This window comes from Gekko japonicus, unplaced genomic scaffold (assembly GCF_001447785.1).
Source record: "Gekko japonicus isolate JY-2015 unplaced genomic scaffold, Gekko_japonicus_V1.1 scaffold707, whole genome shotgun sequence".
In the NCBI taxonomy this organism is placed as follows: Eukaryota; Metazoa; Chordata; class Lepidosauria; order Squamata; family Gekkonidae; genus Gekko; species Gekko japonicus.
This window is the reverse complement of record NW_015164686.1, coordinates 46,561-64,434: the sequence shown is the minus strand read 5'-3', so window position 1 is coordinate 64,434 and position 17,874 is coordinate 46,561. Positions and strand designations below refer to the sequence as shown.

Genomic DNA, 17,874 nt, shown 5'->3' with positions numbered 1-17,874 from the left:
GTGGTTAAGACGCTGAACTGCAGGCTGTGGAAGGTCGGTAGTTTAGCAGTTCGAGACCCGGGTGCCGCATGACGGAGTGAGCTCCCGTCTCTAGTTCCAGCTCCTGCCAACCGAGCAGTTCGAAAGCAAGGAATTGCAAGTAGATAAATAGGGACCACTTCGGTGGGAAGGTAACAGCGTTCCGTGAGCCTTGGTGTTTAGTCATGCTGGCCACATGACTACGGAAACGTCTTCGGACAGTGCTGGCTCTTTGGCTTTGAAATGGAGATGAGCACCGCAACCGTAGAGTCAGATTCGACTGGCTTTCGAGCGAGGGAACCTTTACCTTTTTAATGAGTGTAGATTAGGATTACTTCTGAGTAGCCTCTGCAAAAGCTGTATTAGCGGATATGGCAAACTTTTGTTTTACTGTGATTTTTAATTCTTAACATTGGTTTTATAGCGTATGGTCTGTGGGCTGTTAAAACTCAAACTGACCTGACCTACTTCATATTAAGTGTGCACAAGAATCCCAGGACACAGACAACATCTCCTCTTCTGTAACATGTACTCAAAATACTCCCAGAAAGATAAGATAATTGAAGACACAATTTTAAATAAAACCTATTACAGAGTTTATTAAAGTCCTTGTTCCATTTTGAATGTAACTGTTTTTTACCATCACATTTTAAATTATTTCACAACTTTTTTTTTTTTTATTATGTTCAGTTCTGTTTCACCCCACTCATAGAGCTTGGGACAGATAACTTTTACTGCACAGACCGGAACAATGGCTAGGGGGGAAACAGTACATGTGTTTAACATACCTGAAGGCTTCCTTGATTTTTTACGACATGAGACGCCAGTAATGCTTGTCATACCGCGCCTCCCCCCCACCCCGTTTTTGCTATTACTTCTGAAATGTTCTCTCAGCAAATTAATGGAATTGTGTCCATCTAGAAAACAACTACATACATCATTCAACAGGTTGAGTCCATACTTGCAAAGGTTTCGAACAGCCTGTGCCACTGGATATTCCCTGCAGCTCCTGTACGCGGATGCATTTTGTTTACAAAAGCCCCATAAATATCAGTTGATGATCTGGGTCGCATGTGGGTGGGGGGCTTTTTGCTGGGGAAAGCAGGGAAGCTCCACTTGCGCAGTTATCATCCACTTCATCTCACGTACATTTGGCTCAAACCCAGTCATTGGAACAACCCTTGCGGAGCTTCAAGTAATCAGTAGGAGTATGCTTGGTCATATAGCTCAGTCATCTTTCCTCCTGAAAGATTCTGAATGATATCCCCACACTGTGTCGATGCCCTCTCCAACACTATGACTTGGCTTCCAATGGGGGAAAGGAAAACGACACGCAACGACTTTGGCTTCTGGCTGGAGTTCTTCTCCGAGCTTGTCTTCAAGCTGAAGCATCTGAGAAGAAACGAAAAGCACTTTGGGTGGTGTGGAGGACATGGCGCACGCAGTGACGGAATACAGATGAGAAGGACGGAATGTGTTAAGTTGTCTAAAGGGCTCGGGAGAGAAGATCCAGAGACTGCAAAATCATTAGGAAACGAGTCTGGAGGCTCTGGAACAGAACATGATTGAACGTGGATGATAGCCCTTCAAAGGATTTGAAGAATTGCAAACAGAAAGGGACGAAGAAGAATTAAAATAATTGATTTGCTGAACATCAAAAGGAGAAACATGCTGGGTGTACAGAAAGAGACATACAAAAGAAAATGGGGGGAGGAGGGGGATGGCAGACCACGTCTCAGATGAAAGATCAGCAGAGGAAGCAACAAGAGCACGTTCAGAATAAGGCAGACTTCTTCCTTTCCCAGACATACAGACCTCTTCCTCCTTGAAGATGCGTCAACAGCACATGAAAATGTTGCCCTTTTAATGAGTCTTTAACCTTCCATTTCTCTTTCTCCTCTGCTACCGTCTCCCCTGCACTTTTCTTCACTATGATCCTGTGAGTTTGTTCTTTCTGAGCCGGTTTGGCGTAGTGGTTAGGTGCGTGGACTCTAATCTGGGAGAACCGGGTTTGATTCCCCACTCCTCCACTTGCAGCTGCTGATGTGACCTTGGGCAAGCCGTAGTTCTGTCAGAGCTGTCCTTGAAAGGGCTCTCTCAGCCCCGCCTACCTCACAGGGTGTCTGTTGTGGGGAGGGGAAGGGAAAGGAGTTTGTAAGCTGCTCTGAGACTCCGAATGAATGGCAGGGTATAAATCCAATCTCCTCCTCCTCTTCCTCCTCCAACTTCATCACTGGACAGCACTTAATAGTGAGCACTTTATACATATTATTTTATAGTACTATCTATCTATATATTATAGTTACTATAATACCAGGGTTCCCAACGTGGTACTTATGGGTGCCATGGCACCCACCTTTCCTGGCACCACTGGGTGTTTTTCGAAAGTGGGCGGGGCCGTGTGGGGCTTTTGCCCAGCAGGGCTTCTGATTGGCCATGGGAGATCTGATTGGTTGTGCAGATTAAAATTATACTGTTTCAATGGGAGCTGCTGCCACAGTGTTAGCTTTGTTTTCTTCAGTCCTCTTTCCCAGAGGGTATTCTGAAGTCCTCTCCACCTCAGCTCCACCTTCTACGGCAGCCATTTTGTGACCTGTGTCAGAATTCCAAAGGTGCCCACAGGGTCAAAAAAGCTGAAAAATGGTTTCCGGTCATAAATTACATGGCACAGAATGGAATTATTCCTGACTAGGAATAAGGCTCGTTGTGGAAATAAATACAATGAGCTCTAGGAAGAGGCTCTGGGAGGGTGCCCCGGCCTTTGGCACTCAGTGTCAATTTGCTGTGGCGACTTCAGCAGGGTATAATGACAGAGAGTCCACCATTTTCTCCTGGGAAACTGATCTCTGCCATCTGAAGAACAGTTGTAATTCTGCATGATCTCCATCCCTCCCCTGGAGACTGGCAACAATGGCTCCCCATGAGGGAATGGCTGGCTTGGAGGGTAGAGTCTATGGCATCGCACCTGTCTGAGGTCCCACCCCTCCTCAAACCTCACCCTCTCCAGGCTCCACCCCTCAAATCTCCAGGAATTTCCCACCTGGACTTGGCAACCCCATCTCCCTCCCAGCTAACTGTCAACCTAACGTTATCTGCCCCCTGGCTTCAGCTTTCCATCTCCTCCCCCTCCCTCCTAGAGAGCAGGTGTAATTTTGAGTTTTCTCTATCCCCCACCTGGAGATTGGCAACACTGGTTCCCCATGAGGGATGGCTGCCTTGGAGGGTGGAGTCCGTGGCATTGCACCTGTCTGAGGTCCCACCCCTCCTCAAACTTCACCCTCTCCAGGCTCCACTCCTCAAATCTCCAGGAATTTCCCACCTGGAGTTGGCAACCCTATCAAGACTGGGCCCAATGAGTTTTCTCCCAAAGGCCAAAACAGGTGTGGAAAGGGCCTTTTACTCACAGAACCTGGTTGCCTAGCAACAGGCACTGAGAAGCACAGTTGCCACCTCTGATTAGGGAAATACCTGGAGAGGAGGTTTGGGGGGTGGATCCCATGGAGGGCAACATGGGGGGGGGGGAAGGAAGGGACTCAGCAGGGGATAACCCTCCACAGGGTCCACCCTCCAAAGCAGCCATTTTTTCCAGGGGAACTGATCTCTGTCATCTGGGGATCAACTGTAACAGCAGGAGATCTCCAGGTCCCACCTAGGGAAAGTCAGCCACACAGCCGGGGGTTGAAGAGAACTGTTTGATGGTCGCTGGCCCACTTCACTAGTCAGCCAGCCATGGTGGAGCCAAAAAGGAGAGAGAGCTGGTTGAAATGTATTCTGACAGGAAAGTGGTCAAGATGGCAGTGGGCGGGGGAGGGAGTTATGCTGAAAGTCTTTTTTTTTAACTGACAGAAGTTGGTTGCCTACCAAGAGCCACTGAGGGGACAGTTAGTCCCACACAGGAGCCAAGAGAAGTGTCTTCCTTAGGAGAGAGTCCGGCTTTTCAGGAGCCGCAGCTCGTTTCCTCCAGGCCAGACCCTCCCTGGTGCCGCTGCCGCTGCTGAAGGAAGGCGGGGGAGCCATTGAAAGGTGCTGGGCAGCCTTCTCTGCGGTGCAGCCCACTGAGCTATCGCCCTGACAAAGCGCCGGCCTTGCAGCCGAGAGAGAGGGGCCGCGAGGGGCAGTAAAGGTGAGTGCTTCCCCTGGCTTGCTGCTGCTCGCTAGGTCTGCCTTTTTCTCCCCCGTGGAGGGGTTGCCGCTCCCTCGGCAGAGCGTCCATTCCCTTTGCTGGCTCCCTCCAGACTGAGAGCAAAACGCTGGCTGCCGGCTCTGTGGGCGGGGCCAACGCAGCGAGGCAATGCAGCCAGGGGATTGGGAGTCCGCGAGACAGGCAGCTGAGCGGGCCAAAGGCTGTGGGAGCTGTGTGCAGGAGGGACACCAAAACTCTTTTATAATAAGGAGAGATTATTTAGTTTCATCTGAAGTGTTTATTCTATAAACCCCAGATTTAGAATATGTTTTAATTTTGATCAATAAATATTAGCTAGTTGAACTCAAATTCTTACGTTTATACAAGATAGTTGCTAACCCAACTGTATTATTAAAAAACATGTTAAGGGTTTTAATTAGTTACGTTTTAGACAGATATACTGACTAGAATATCAAGAATGTTATTAGTGTTAAATAGTTTGTATTGTTTGGGATTCTTTGTATAAATTGTTTTATATTTATTTAATTAAAATTATTTTAAAAAATTTAAAAGTTAGGGACCCCGGTATAATACATAGTACTATATAATATATAATATACTAATATTATAATATATAGTATTACATCTGTTCCCCAAAGGAAAAAAGTGATACTATTTTAAAAAAATGTATTTTGACGTTTGCCTGGAATCCACATAATAAACATCCCCCTAACTGTGGAAAATGGACATTGACCAAAATATTATGAAAAACGGGCTAGGAGAAGCTTGTGCTAAAAAAGGAGCAAGTTTTCAGTGAATGTCCTTAGTCTTTAACCATTCCGTCCAATATTTTGGACTGCATCCTTTTAGAGAGGAAGATGTCAATAGTGGATTCCTCGTGATGGAAATAAGAAGAAGAAGAAGAAGAAGAGATTGGATTTATACCCCGCCCTTCACTTGGAGTCTCAGAGCGGCTTACAAACTCCTCTCCCTTCCCCTCCCCACAACAGACACCCTGTGAGGTAGGTGGGGCTGAGAGAGCTCTGACAGAAACTGCTTTTTCAAGAACAGCTCTGACAGAACTAGGGCTTGCCCAAGGTCATCCAGCAGCTGCAAGTGGAGGAGTGGGGAATCAAACCCGGTTCTCCCAGATTAGAGTCCGCACACTTAACCGCTACACCAAACTGGTGTAGATATAAATGACAAACAATAAGATATAAATGACAAACAATGTGGTTAGGAGAATTTGTGGTTAGGCTAAAGCAGTGGTCTTCCAGTTTTTCAGGCTAGAAAAGCTGCCCTAGCAGCAAGGTGTAAATAGGTGGAGGTGAGGAATAGTGAGCTGGCCAGGCCAATGGGCAGTGGTTAACCTCTGGAGTAGGCGATAGAAAGGAACCAGGCCGCTCAGTGCAAGCCTCACAGTTCTGGTATGTTATCTCTGACAATGGGGAGAAGAGATGCCCCCCCCAAGTATGCAGCCCCTAGCCCTGGGGTCCTCACATTTGCCCCATTATACCACATAAAACTAATTACCACGTCTATTAGCAAATTCTCCATATCTAGACAACTGACAGGAGAAAATCTGAAACTTACCATTTGAGGTACTCCAAAAATTACCACATTTGTATATTGAGAGAAACTGACCTATTTTTTAAAAAAGAAAAAAGAACAGCTGTTAGTATTCACCCTCTAAATGCGTGGGTTTGCCTAACCTGTACATACACCCTTGTGGTTAAAATGAAAACCTATCATCTACATTCCGTAAGGCTCAGCAGATGTTAAATGTAAATGAAGGGCGGGCTTTCACCCTGCCCATCTCTGACAGTTGCAATGGCCTTCGCTCGCTGATCCAGAATCAGAGCTCGTGATTCTCTGCTTGCAGCTGTGCCCTCAAGATCGAGGAAAGAGGCTTACGAGACTGGACAGCCAAGCAAAAAAGTCCTGTGTAAGGGATGAGGGCTGAACGAGCCTATAATTTGCTAAGCTCCGGTGATTGGAAGGGGGCCATGAGTTTGACAGGATCCATCCTTGGAGGAGGAAGGTAGCCTGGTGGGGGTAATTGCCGGCAGCTGCAAGGCTTGGTTATCTCAAGGGAGTGGCAGTAGCCCAGGTCGTGAGATGCAGATTAACCTTTCAGGAGGCACTAGAGTATCCTTGGACGTCGAGTTGATCAGCTGCCTCTGGAGATGGAACTGGATTCTGTTCTATGGTGATTTACTACTGAACTGTCTATGAGGTCATATAAGAAGCTGCAGCTTCCCTTTTTAGAATTGCCAACGTACCTTCGGATTCAAATGTTTTTACTGCCAACTGCTCATAGGTTGGATGATTTCTGCACTGCATACATCCTGAGTGTTTGAGTGTTTTTATTCAATTAAATGAAATAAGCCTTTTAAAGATGTTTGCTGTGTGCTGAGAGTTTCCTGTCTGCTGGCTAGCTGCAAACTTATCTACTGAAGCGAACCCCAAGGGCGGTTGGACCTGACATCCTGCCATAGCCAAATCATGAGTCAACAAGGAATCCGGTGGCATCCTGAAGGTGAAAGGGTTGTATTGCAAAGGCAAACATGGAAAGATTTAGCAGCCGAGGATATATGTGGAGCTCTGCACTGGTCAAACCAGAAACAAACTCTACCGAGAGCTGTACAGTCTAAATGAGACAGACACAAAAGGGTGAGGGATGGGTGAGTGGAAGGGAATTTGTTGCTTTGCCTCCAGCTTAAACGACTCCATTGGACTTTTACAAATATCACTGAAATATTAAGCACATGAAGACCTTTATCTATAACAGACAACAGATTTTTAGTTACTACACTGAATGTGGGATTTTGGAGATCTAGACTTGCTCCACCAATTTCACCACTCTCTACCTTCTTGGGGCAAATATGGTTTGAACCTGGGCGACGGCAAGCCTTTTCACAAATCTGGAGAACGTCACATCTCACCCATTTTTTTGGACATAACACCAGAAGGCACTATTTGTGATCAGATATGTCTCGATTTGAAGCTAGGGAAACCTATCCCATGGTTTCATTATTTACAACTCAAACACCTTATTGACAATTCAGGAATCAGAGACAGTTTATTGAGAAACTTAACAAATTTTGAAATGTTACTCAAATTTAACACTACAACTAGTAAAGGTGTGCTTTCAATTTTATATAAAATTTTACTAGATTTGACTGGACACTCTTTACCCTCGTATGCTCATTCTTGGAATAAGGACCTGAACTGAATTGTAATCTATCTACTATACATTGGTCTAAAATTTGGAACTCAACCCCTTCTAAGTCAAAATAGTTGGACCTACAGACTCAGACTTTTAAGTTAATTTCTTGTTGGTATCTAACGCCACGTCAATTACATCACATTAACCCGATTTATCAATCTTTATGTTGGAATGGAACTTTTATATATAATTGGTGGACTTGCAAACACATTAAGATCTTTTGGTGATTGGTTCATCAAAATATTTATAGGATAACAGGTTATTTGACTCCTTTCACCCGAGAGGTTATGCTCTTAAATTTATGGCAACATTAATCTGTTCCAATAGTTAGACGCAATCTGATTGCTATGCTATGTGTAGCTGCAAAATGGTCTATAGCTGTCGCTTGGAGAAACTCTAAAACTCCATCTATATCTACTTGGTATCATTGTGTTTGGGATATGTACACAATGGAAAAGATTTTAGATCATTTGTCCACAAACAATAGTAACTCTGAAATGTCTGTCTTTATTCAAACTTGGTTCCCAGTAATTGAGTTTATCTCTGCCAATGAATCGTTACTAAATAGATCATATCCAATTGATATATTGATATTATAATCTCTCCTTATATATAACTAGAAATAAGGCCCGTTGTGGAAATAAATACAACGGGATCTAGAAAGAGGCTCTGGGAGAGTGCTCTGGCTTTGGGCAAACAGTGTCAGTCTGCTTTTAAAACATGAACCTGGGACCTGCACACCACCAGAATACAGCAGGTTCCATATGCAACTGACATTCCAACTGCCTTGCGGGGGGGGGGAGTTTGAGGTGTGGAATGGAGTGAAGTCCAATCAGCTTCCATATGCAAAAGACCAGGTTGTCATAGCAGTTGTGGTGTGGGCAGGACCCGGGCTTTGCCTTCTGATTATGCTGAGGAGCAGTGCCATCAGCCATATATGCTGAGGAGCAGTGCCATCAGCCATACACTAAGGGAGTGCATTTTAGAATTAGAACTTTGGCACCCACTATTCAATTATATATAAGGAGAGATTCTGTTTTGGTCATGGACTCTCCTGAACATTCCACATGCTCCCAAATCAGTTGGCTCCCTGATCTGTCACTCAGAAGCTGTCCCTATCTACTGGATGCATTGCCTGAGTCTCGCCTCCAATATTCTAAACAGTTTGCTGTTCCTTTCCCCCCAATAGCCAGTTGGAATAGAGGTCATTTGCATATGCGGCCTGATTGGCCTTTGCCTCTAACATTCTAAACAGGTTGCTGTTGGGAGTCATTCAATGTGTCCTGAGGTAAAATACATATCCCAATCTTCACTGGAGTTGCCAATCTCCCTGTGGGGCCTGGAGATCTCCCAGAAATCACCGTGTTCCTCAGCCACAGCACATCATTTCTCCTACAGAAAATTTCCCAGCTATTACAATGGCTGCTTTGGGCAGTGGAATCTATGGCATTATACCCTGCTGAGGTCTCTCCGCACCCCAAACCCTGGGCTCCAACCCTCAAATCTACAGGTCTGGCCCTCCCCTTAGTATTGCCAGCCTCCAGGCAGCACCTGGAGATCTCCAAGATCAGTTCTCCTGGAGAAAATGGTTGCTTTGGGCAATGGACTCTATGGAATTAAACCCTGTTGAGGTCCCTCCCCACCCCAAACCCTGCCCTCCCCCAGGCTCTACCCCTCAAAACTACAGGTATTTCCCAACCCAGAGTTGGCAATCCTGTAACTGGCTATGGAACTGCTTTCCAGATCCTTGGAACCCAGAAGACATGGCATAGGACGAGGTGCTTTTCTACCTTAGCTGCCACTGCATAACCCCAAATCAACATAAGTCAGGGGTGGGAGGAACAATACCTGTTCCCATGAGGCTGTCCTCCCATACTACCCACTTGGGGCAGCAAAATGACTTGAGACAGCCCTGCCTTATTGCTAAGCAGAAGGAAATAAACATGGCTTTCCTCCCTCTATTTTCCCCTTCCCTCTGCCGCCCCACCAGCCACAGCCGGGATACTCTCCTGGAGCTTCCTTCTAGAGCTCGTTGTATTTCTTCCCACAACCGGACTTAGTCCTAATATATTTATATTGATATTATATCCCCTTCTCTGTTAGTTTTTGTTCTTGCTAAGAGAGTATGCTGGTTGTATATTTGGCTCTAAAAATTTATATATGTTTTCTTAACTTGACCTACAAACTATGTAATACTGATGCTACTAACCTAAGTCATCTCATAAAAGTATAGTAGTTTTAAATATGTTTTTTGAATCTGTATATTTTCAAAGTTGGCTTGGCTTACTTTTTTCTATCCTTTCCATCCTTAACCTTGAACATTCCAGATGTTTCTGATATTACTTTCTATATTGATTATTATGTATTTTATGTACTTTTATGTAACTCTGTAATTTAATTCTCTAAAAATAAAAATAATTACCCCCCCAAAAATTAAGCACATGTCCAGTGCTGCACTACTTTTTGTCGACCACTTTTTATTTGTATCACTGCAAATGCTGCTCAGAGACACATACCTTCCATAAGTCCGAAATGTAAAATTTAGCATTATGATGCACCCCTGCTTTCCAAGCATGGTACCGGGAATACCACACTAACCAGGGATTCAGTTCATATCCAACAGCTTTGAAACCAACTTTTGCAGCTGCGATTACCTGTAAAAGAAGAAACCGATTTTACCTTGAGCAGCAGACACGGGTTCATTGCAACACTCCCTATCTGAGGGCTGTGCTTAGTGACACGGCCAATATCCCTATCTGAGGGCTATGCTTAGAATATGGCCGATGTCTTCATGCCTTAGTAAAGGTGCCTTAGTTTGTAGCCTTAAAAGAAATGCTTTTTTATTTGCTCAAGCCGTGGTCAATTTGATACTTAAAACCTCCGTTTTGTAGAGACTCACACTGATTTGGTTTATTGGGTCTGCCGATTTGTTCATCAGTAGCAGATGAGTCCCTGGAGGACAGACTTTTACCTTGTCAAAAGAGGCAGCTTAGACCCTCTTGCAAAAAGGGCAGCTGAGTTGGGGAGGGGCTACAGCTCAGTGGACGAACATCTGCTTTGCGTACGCAGAAGGTGATAATCACAAGGATTATGTCAGGTAGGCTAGTGTTGTGTCTTAAAACTCCCAGGTAAGAGAAGGAGCCTGAAACAGAAAGGGAAGGTGTAGCTCAGTGGAAGAGCCTCTGCTTTGCATGCAGAAGGTCCCGGGTTTAATCCTGGCATCTTCAGTTGCCAAGCAACAGATGATGTGTAAAAACTCAGCCTGAGACCCTGGAGTGCCATGGCCAGTCTGAGTGGACAATATTGTCCTTGATGGACCAAAGAGCTGATTCAGTATGAGGCTGCTTTATGTGTTTATAAGCAAGTTCCAACCTGAAAAACCAGCAGGCAACTACACCAGAGGATGCAGCCACATCTTTGCCCACATCCTCCCATTGGGGCTGAATCCGAAGGCGAGATAGCCTCAGTTTCCCCTCAGGTTTCTGTCTGGTCCAGCTGTCCTCCTTCTCCTGCTGTATGCAATGCTCCCTGTAAGCTGTGGAGTCTTGTGAGCAAAAAAACTACTTTGTGAGCTACTAGCATCGAAGTTGTGAGCGAGTGATTTGGCTACTGCATAAATTAGTTTGCTCTGGAGCCATCCCCTCCCTGAGCGAAGACAAAAATGGGTGAGCCGGAGGCTAAAAAAACTGTGAGCTAGCTCACACGAACTCAGCTTAGAGGGAACACTGGCTGTATGGTACATCCAAGAAACAAAATAAAAAAAGAACGGGATAAAAAAGCCACCCTTGCCTTGTTTCCCAATTCAGAGGCAGATCTGAAAACAGCGCGGGAATTTCCAAGCCTGCGCAATGGCACCCTCAATGAGCGGTACGCCAGAGAATTTGCTTAGCACTGAAGAAAGTTTCAGGGGCAGCAGCTGGCACCTCCGTTAAACTCTGCCAGTGATTAGGGCTGGGAAAGACTTCTGAGAAACTGCTGTGGAAACTCTTTGCCGGTCTGATTCTGGGCATACCATTCAAAGGGCCAGTTTTCACATTTAAAGCCCGAACCAACCTGGGGCTCAGGTACTTGAAAGGACTGCCCCCTCCCCCCACTGACCAGCCTGTCCCCGATGAGCTTCGTCCCAAGTTTTGCTTCCTGCGCCCCTGCCTGCAAAGGGAAAACGTTTTTTCAACCCAGGCTTTCAATTAATTTGTGTTGCCTTTTTCAGTCATTCCCTGGCTTTCCTTCAACTTGGGGACTGTTTTATGTGTATGTTTAGGCAGCCTGATGTTTGCTTTATGTATTTTTATGTCTCTACCTTGTTTTCAATGTGGGTAATTTATGATGTTATGGTACGTGTCTAATTGTGAGTTGCACACTGTGACGTCCTCCTTATTGGGGAGGACTAGTTTCACTTTAAAAGTTCTCTTTATTTCGCTTAACTGGGTAGAATCTGCTGCCACCAGGAAATTTTAAGGATTTCCAAACCTTTATGCTTTTACTTTTGCTCTTACTAGTTTGGTAGACCGAGTTCAAGGCTTACGAGGAACTATGTGGTCCTGGGAAGTATTTCATTCAGAGCTGGTATAAACTTGGATAAAAGAGGATTTATTGAAATAAATACTAAATAAGTGGGTGGTACAATGTAACTAGTAATGTGTAAATGATGAACAATTGCTTTGGTATCACACACAATCTTCTCCCTCACTGATAGGGATCTTTTCATGTAACTTTGTAACACTTGTTTTTCTCAATGTCATATATGTTCACTGTTCCACTCCAGTTTGTTATGACACTCAGACTTTCCTTTAACTTTTCTCCACTTAAACTTTACTTTTTCCTATACACTCAGCTTTCAGCTCTCTTTCTCTTTCTTACTGAACAACTTCAACTGTCAGCTTCTAACTACTTCCACACATAACTGCTTGTTTCCATCAACTGTAAACTTGTAACTGAAACTCCTGACTGACTCACATACTCATCCACCCAGATTCACTTCCAAAACCCCTCCCCCTCTCTGTCAATCACCAATCATACCACACTTGCCTCTCTCAACCACTCTAGTCTATCTACCACAGCCATGCAACCAAACTTTTAAAGAGACACACACACACAAAAACAAGGAATCATTACACACGCATTCATAAATACTTGGCAGTTCTAAACCAGTCCTCAAACACCTTCAGCGTGGTGCCAAATGTGTCAACATCCCCTTGCTTGGCTCCACCACCCCCATACACATTTGGCTTTAACCTTACAATGCGTCCATCACCACTGCCTATGTCCACCAAGGATCCGCTCCGGCCCTTCAGCACACTCAAGACGTTGTCAATTTGCTTTGGAGTAGCAGGCACAAACGGCAGGCAATGCTTCCTCAGGGCTGGAGTGATAAATGGGGCAGCGATTGAATACAGCACCACTAGTGAGCCTCCGAGAAGGCCAGTGGCCAACAAGCCCCAGTTCCTGGGCCGAGAACCTTCATTGCAGGCAGTCCAAACATCTTGGCCTGGGCTTTCTCCAGGAAGTATTTTGGACATCACAGATGTACCTGGAAAACAGAAACCATTTATGAAACACAAGGGGCACCATCCAGTCGCACATAAGCACTGTTTATTTACTGCCAAAGTGGCTTACCTCATTCTCCTCTCCTCCTCTTTATCCTCACAGCAACGCTGTGAGGTAGGTTAGACTGAGAGGGTGACTAGCCCAAGGTCACCCAGCGAGCTTCCATGACAGAGTATGGATTCAAACCTGGGTCTCCCGGAGAGGAGTCAGACACTCTAACCACTATGCCATGTGAGACCGGAAGGAAGCAGGATGACAACTAGCCCGGGGTGCTGGTAGGCAGTCACCACCCTGTAGACAATGTGGCCCTAGTTAGGTTAATTGGTTGGTTAGAACCTCTATGTAAACCGCCCAGAGACCCTTCGGGGTCAGGGGGGTATATAAGCCAAAGGTAAATAAATAAAATAAAATAATAAATGCACGAGACACATTGATGTGTCTCTGCCAGTGGCTTCTTTTTACCTTACTTATTCCTCTAGAAATTACACCTTCCCAGAAACTCTCCTGTCCATAGATCTTTCCCCCATGGGAACAAACACAGCTTTGTGAAAGTGATTCTTAAGGAAACCAAAACGCGCACCGGGGAGCCCCCCCCCCCCCCCCGACAGATACTCCAGATCACATTTGAAGCCCACCCCCATGGGCTTGGGGAAGGAAGGCAATTTTTCTGTCGGAGGCCTCCTGCATTGTGTCTAGACTAATTCATTTGTCTGAAGAAGAAGAGATTGGATTTACACCCCGCCCTTCACTTCTGGAGTCTCAGAGCGGCTTACAAACGCCTTTCCCTCTCCCTCCCCCTCCCCACAACAGACACCCTGTGAGGTAGGTGGGGCTGAGAGAACTCTGACAGAAACTGCTCTTTTTTCAAGGACAGCTGTGCCGGAACTACAGCTTGCCCAAGGTCATCCAGCCAGGTGCAAGTGGAGGAGTGGGGAATCAAACCCGGTTCTCCCAGGTTAGAGTCCACGCACTTCACCACGACACCAAACTGGCTCTCTTTATACATTTATATACCGCTTTGCTTTCCAGGGGACATCCAATGCAGCTTACAGCAGAGTTCTCCTCGCCTCCATTTTATCCTCACAACAACAACCTTGTGAGGTACGTTTGACCGAGAGAGAGTGACTGGCTCAAGGTTGTCTGTGACACAGGAGGGATTCAAAGGCAGCACAAGGCCGTCTCTTCGAGTCCTCCTGACTACAGTTGGGGAATTAAGCAAGTGGTTCTATCGGGGGGACTTCATCATGCCTAACTGTGGCTTGGCATGGATCAAAGTCTTTAATTTATACCAGCAGTTTCATCTTAGGATATTGTTGCTTGAAAAAGACTGCTTCAAAGCCTATTAACAAAAATGAATTACAAGAGCAATAGGCTTACACATCATTAAAGTAGTACAAAATCTACACACATAATCCAGTATGAAAACATACTAAAGTATCAAGGTGTCACAAGGTCTGTGCAAAGAATGACCTTTAAAAAAAAAAGCCTTCTTGGACATCAGAAGAGCCCTGCTGGATCAGACCAGCGGTCCATCTAGCCCAGCATCCTGTCTCACACAGAGGCCAACTAGTTCCTCTGGAGGGCCAACAACAGGGCAGAGAGGCCAAGGCCTTCATAAGAACATCAGAAGAGCCCTGATAGATCAGGCCGATGGTTCATCCAGTCCAGCCTCCTGTCTCACACCGGCCAACCAGTTCCTCTGGAGGGCCAACAACAGGGCAGAGAGGCCAAGGCCTTCATAGGGACATCAGAAGAGCCCTGATAGATCAGGCCGATGGTCCATCCAGTCCAGCATTCTGTCTCACACTGGCCAACCAGTTCCTCTGGAGGGCCAACAACAGGGCAGAGAGGCCGAGGCCTTCATAGGAACATCAGAAGAGCCCTAATAGATCAGGCCGATGGTCCATCCAGTCCAGCATTCTGTCTCACACACTGGCCAACCAGTCCCTCTGGAGGGCCAACAACAGGGCAGAGAGGCAGAGGCCTTCCCCTGATAAGGACACCAGGAGAGCCCTGCTGGGTCAGACCTGTGGTCCCTCTAGTCCAGCCTCCTGTCTCACAAAGTGGTCAACCAGTTCCTCTTTGCGGGTGTCAAAGAGGTGCATGCACACAAGAGCTTGTACCCAGAAGTAACCTTTGCAGGTGTCAAAGGTGTGCATGCACACAAGAGCTTGTACCCAGAAGTAACCTTTGCAGGTGTCAAAGGTGTGCATGCACACAAGAGCTTGTACCCAGAAGTAACCTTTGCAGGTGTCAAAGGTGTGCATGCACACAAGAGCTTGTACCCAGAAGTAACCTTTGCAGGTGTCAAAGGTGTGCATGCACACAAGAGCTTGTACCCAGAAGTAACCTTTGCAGGTGTCAAAGGTGTGCATGCACACAAGAGCTTGTACCCAGAAGTAACCTTTGCAGGTGTCAAAGGTGTGCATGCACACAAGAGCTTGTACCCAGAAGTAACCTTTGCAGGTGTCAAAGGTGTGCATGCACACAAGAGCTTGTACCCAGAAGTAACCTTTGCAGGTGTCAAAGGTGTGCATGCACACAAGAGCTTGTACCCAGAAGTAACCTTTGCAGGTGTCAAAGGTGTGCATGCACACAAGAGCTTGTACCCAGAAGTAACCTTTGCAGGTGTCAAAGGTGTGCATGCACACAAGAGCTTGTACCCAGAAGTAACCTTTGCAGGTGTCAAAGGTGTGCATGCACACAAGAGCTTGTACCCAGAAGTAACCTTTGCAGGTGTCAAAGGTGTGCATGCACACAAGAGCTTGTACCCAGAAGTAACCTTTGCAGGTGTCAAAGGTGTGCATGCACACAAGAGCTTGTACCCAGAAGTAACCTTTGCAGGTGTCAAAGGTGTGCATGCACACAAGAGCTTGTACCCAGAAGTAACCTTTGCAGGTGTCAAAGGTGTGCATGCACACAAGAGCTTGTACCCAGAAGTAACCTTTGCAGGTGTCAAAGGTGTGCATGCACACAAGAGCTTGTACCCAGAAGTAACCTTTGCAGGTGTCAAAGGTGTGCATGCACACAAGAGCTTGTACCCAGAAGTAACCTTTGCAGGTGTCAAAGGTGTGCATGCACACAAGAGCTTGTACCCAGAAGTAACCTTTGCAGGTGTCAAAGGTGTGCATGCACACAAGAGCTTGTACCCAGAAGTAACCTTTGCAGGTGTCAAAGGTGTGCATGCACACAAGAGCTTGTACCCAGAAGTAACCTTTGCAGGTGTCAAAGGTGTGCATGCACACAAGAGCTTGTACCCAGAAGTAACCTTTGCAGGTGTCAAAGGTGTGCATGCACACAAGAGCTTGTACCCAGAAGTAACCTTTGCAGGTGTCAAAGGTGTGCATGCACACAAGAGCTTGTACCCAGAAGTAACCTTTGCAGGTGTCAAAGGTGTGCATGCACACAAGAGCTTGTACCCAGAAGTAACCTTTGCAGGTGTCAAAGGTGTGCATGCACACAAGAGCTTGTACCCAGAAGTAAATATACCTAGAAGTAAACTTTGCGGGTCTCAAATGTACCGCTGGACTCGAACTGTCCCCTACCCCAGTTAAAACCTGCAGAGGACTGCTGTCCTTACTTTGACGTAAGCCGCGCACAGGACTCAACGGCACTTACTTCGGAGCACCCGACCGCGAAGTTGAAGGCGAGAACGAGGCCTCCGTAAGGGGGGGGGGGACTCCCCCAGCAGAAGCTTCTCAGTGGTATCTCCTCAAGGGGGCGGAGCCAGCGAGAGTCCGTGCGGCGAAGCGAAGGCGACGCGCTCTCCTTCCCTCTGCTTTACCTTCACGACGTCCCTGCAAAGTAGGCCGAAAGAAAACGAAGAAGAGGCCGAGGTCGGCCATCGAGCTTTGTGGCGGAAGACGGGACTCGAACTCGCGAGACTGACTTCGGAGGGATCATTCACGGCTGCGCAGTGGAGCGAGATTAAAAAGGGCCGCCCGTGAGTGCCGTTTGTTCTCCGTCTGTGGGATCCGCCCCCTCCCACGCGTACGGCCGATGGCGCATGCGTAGAAAACCAACGACGCCGGGGAGGGTGGGGGGAGAGCGGTTTCCCGTTTGAAACCGGAAGTTCAGGCCGCGCCTGTCAGTTCTCTGCCCCCCTTCACTTCGGCGGGGGAGGGCGGAGCTCCGAGGCGCGTGTGCGCCGCCTCTCTCCCCCCCCCCCCCCCCCCCCCCCCGACGCTTCCAGAAGCCGGCGGGGGCGGGGCGCGTGCCGGGAAGTCTCGCGAGAAGAAGCGTGGCCGGAGGGACGCACGCGGGGCTGCGGCCGTTTCTTTCCGTTCAGCGCGCGGCCCGGCTTCTCCCTCTCTCTCTTTTCTTTCTCCCCCCTCAGGCGCCCCGCGCGGCTTCTCTCCTCCGCCGTCATGTCGGCCATGGGGACCCTGGCGTTCGACGAGTACGGGAGGCCTTTCCTCATCCTGAAGGACCAAGAGCGGAAGAGCCGCACGATCGGGCTGGGGGGGGCCCACAGGGTGGGGGGGGGGGGGGGGGGGGGGGTCGGGGCCTACCAGCCCGCGGCCTTTCTCCTCCCGCCCCCACTCGAGGGGAGGGGCAACTGGCGCTGGGCGGTGTACGGTTGCCAACCTCCAGGTGGGGGCGGGGCGGTCTGGATAAATCCCGCCTCGACGACTCCTCTCCAGCTGACAGAGATCAGCTCCCCTGGAGGAAGAATGGCTGCTTTGGAGGGAGGGGGGGGGGCTCGATGGCCTTGGGCCCTGCTGAGGCCCCGCCCTCTCCCAGATCTACCACCCCCCCTCCCCAAATACCCAGGCATTCCCCAGACCTGGCAGCCCTACAGGTTTGTTTGTTTGTTTGTTTTATATACCACCCTCCCCACAGGTGGGCTCAGGGTGGTTTACAACAATCTTAATACCATAAAACAACCATTAAAATAACAATTTAAAACAATATATAAAACAATATATTTAAAATATATCCATACCCACAAAAATAC

General features: G+C 47.3%; 2 protein-coding genes across 3 annotated transcripts in view; one reads left to right on the top strand and one right to left on the bottom strand.

Moving 5' to 3' along the window:
- Positions 1–740: 740 nt before the first annotated feature.
- On the bottom strand, positions 741–16,881 carry FAM173B (family with sequence similarity 173 member B). Of its 2 annotated transcripts, XM_015409351.1 has the most exons (5): positions 16,536–16,881; positions 12,611–12,900; positions 9,887–10,024; positions 5,735–5,785; positions 741–1,410 (listed from the first exon to the last, which is right to left on the bottom strand). In XM_015409351.1, the coding sequence occupies exons 2-5, from the start codon at positions 12,887–12,889 to the stop codon at positions 1,246–1,248; spliced, it is 633 nt and encodes a 210-aa protein (XP_015264837.1). In that variant the 5' UTR covers positions 12,890–12,900; positions 16,536–16,881; the 3' UTR covers positions 741–1,245. The 2 variants fall into 2 exon arrangements, with proteins under 2 accessions (XP_015264837.1, XP_015264838.1); XM_015409352.1 differs by lacking the exon at positions 5,735–5,785.
- Positions 16,882–17,141: 260 nt separating this feature from the next.
- The window catches only part of CCT5 (chaperonin containing TCP1 subunit 5), a 24,761-nt gene continuing 24,028 nt past the window's right edge, over positions 17,142–17,874 (top strand). The window contains exon 1 of the mRNA XM_015409346.1: positions 17,142–17,392. Within this exon, the coding sequence (XP_015264832.1) occupies positions 17,285–17,392 (108 nt within the window). The 5' untranslated portion in view covers positions 17,142–17,284. The remainder of the gene's footprint in view (positions 17,393–17,874) is intronic.

Coding starts and splice junctions, on each gene's coding strand:
- FAM173B (XM_015409351.1), bottom strand. CDS start 12,889: ATGTCCAAAATACTTCCTGGAGAAAGCCCAGGCCAAGATGTTTGGACT. Junction 5,786..9,886: donor ACATTTCGGACTTATGGAAG/GTATGTGTCTCT, acceptor TTTAAAAAATAG/GTCAGTTTCTCTCAATATAC. Junction 1,411..5,734: donor TTTTTGGAGTACCTCAAATG/GTAAGTTTCAGA, acceptor GTTTCTTCTCAG/ATGCTTCAGCTTGAAGACAA.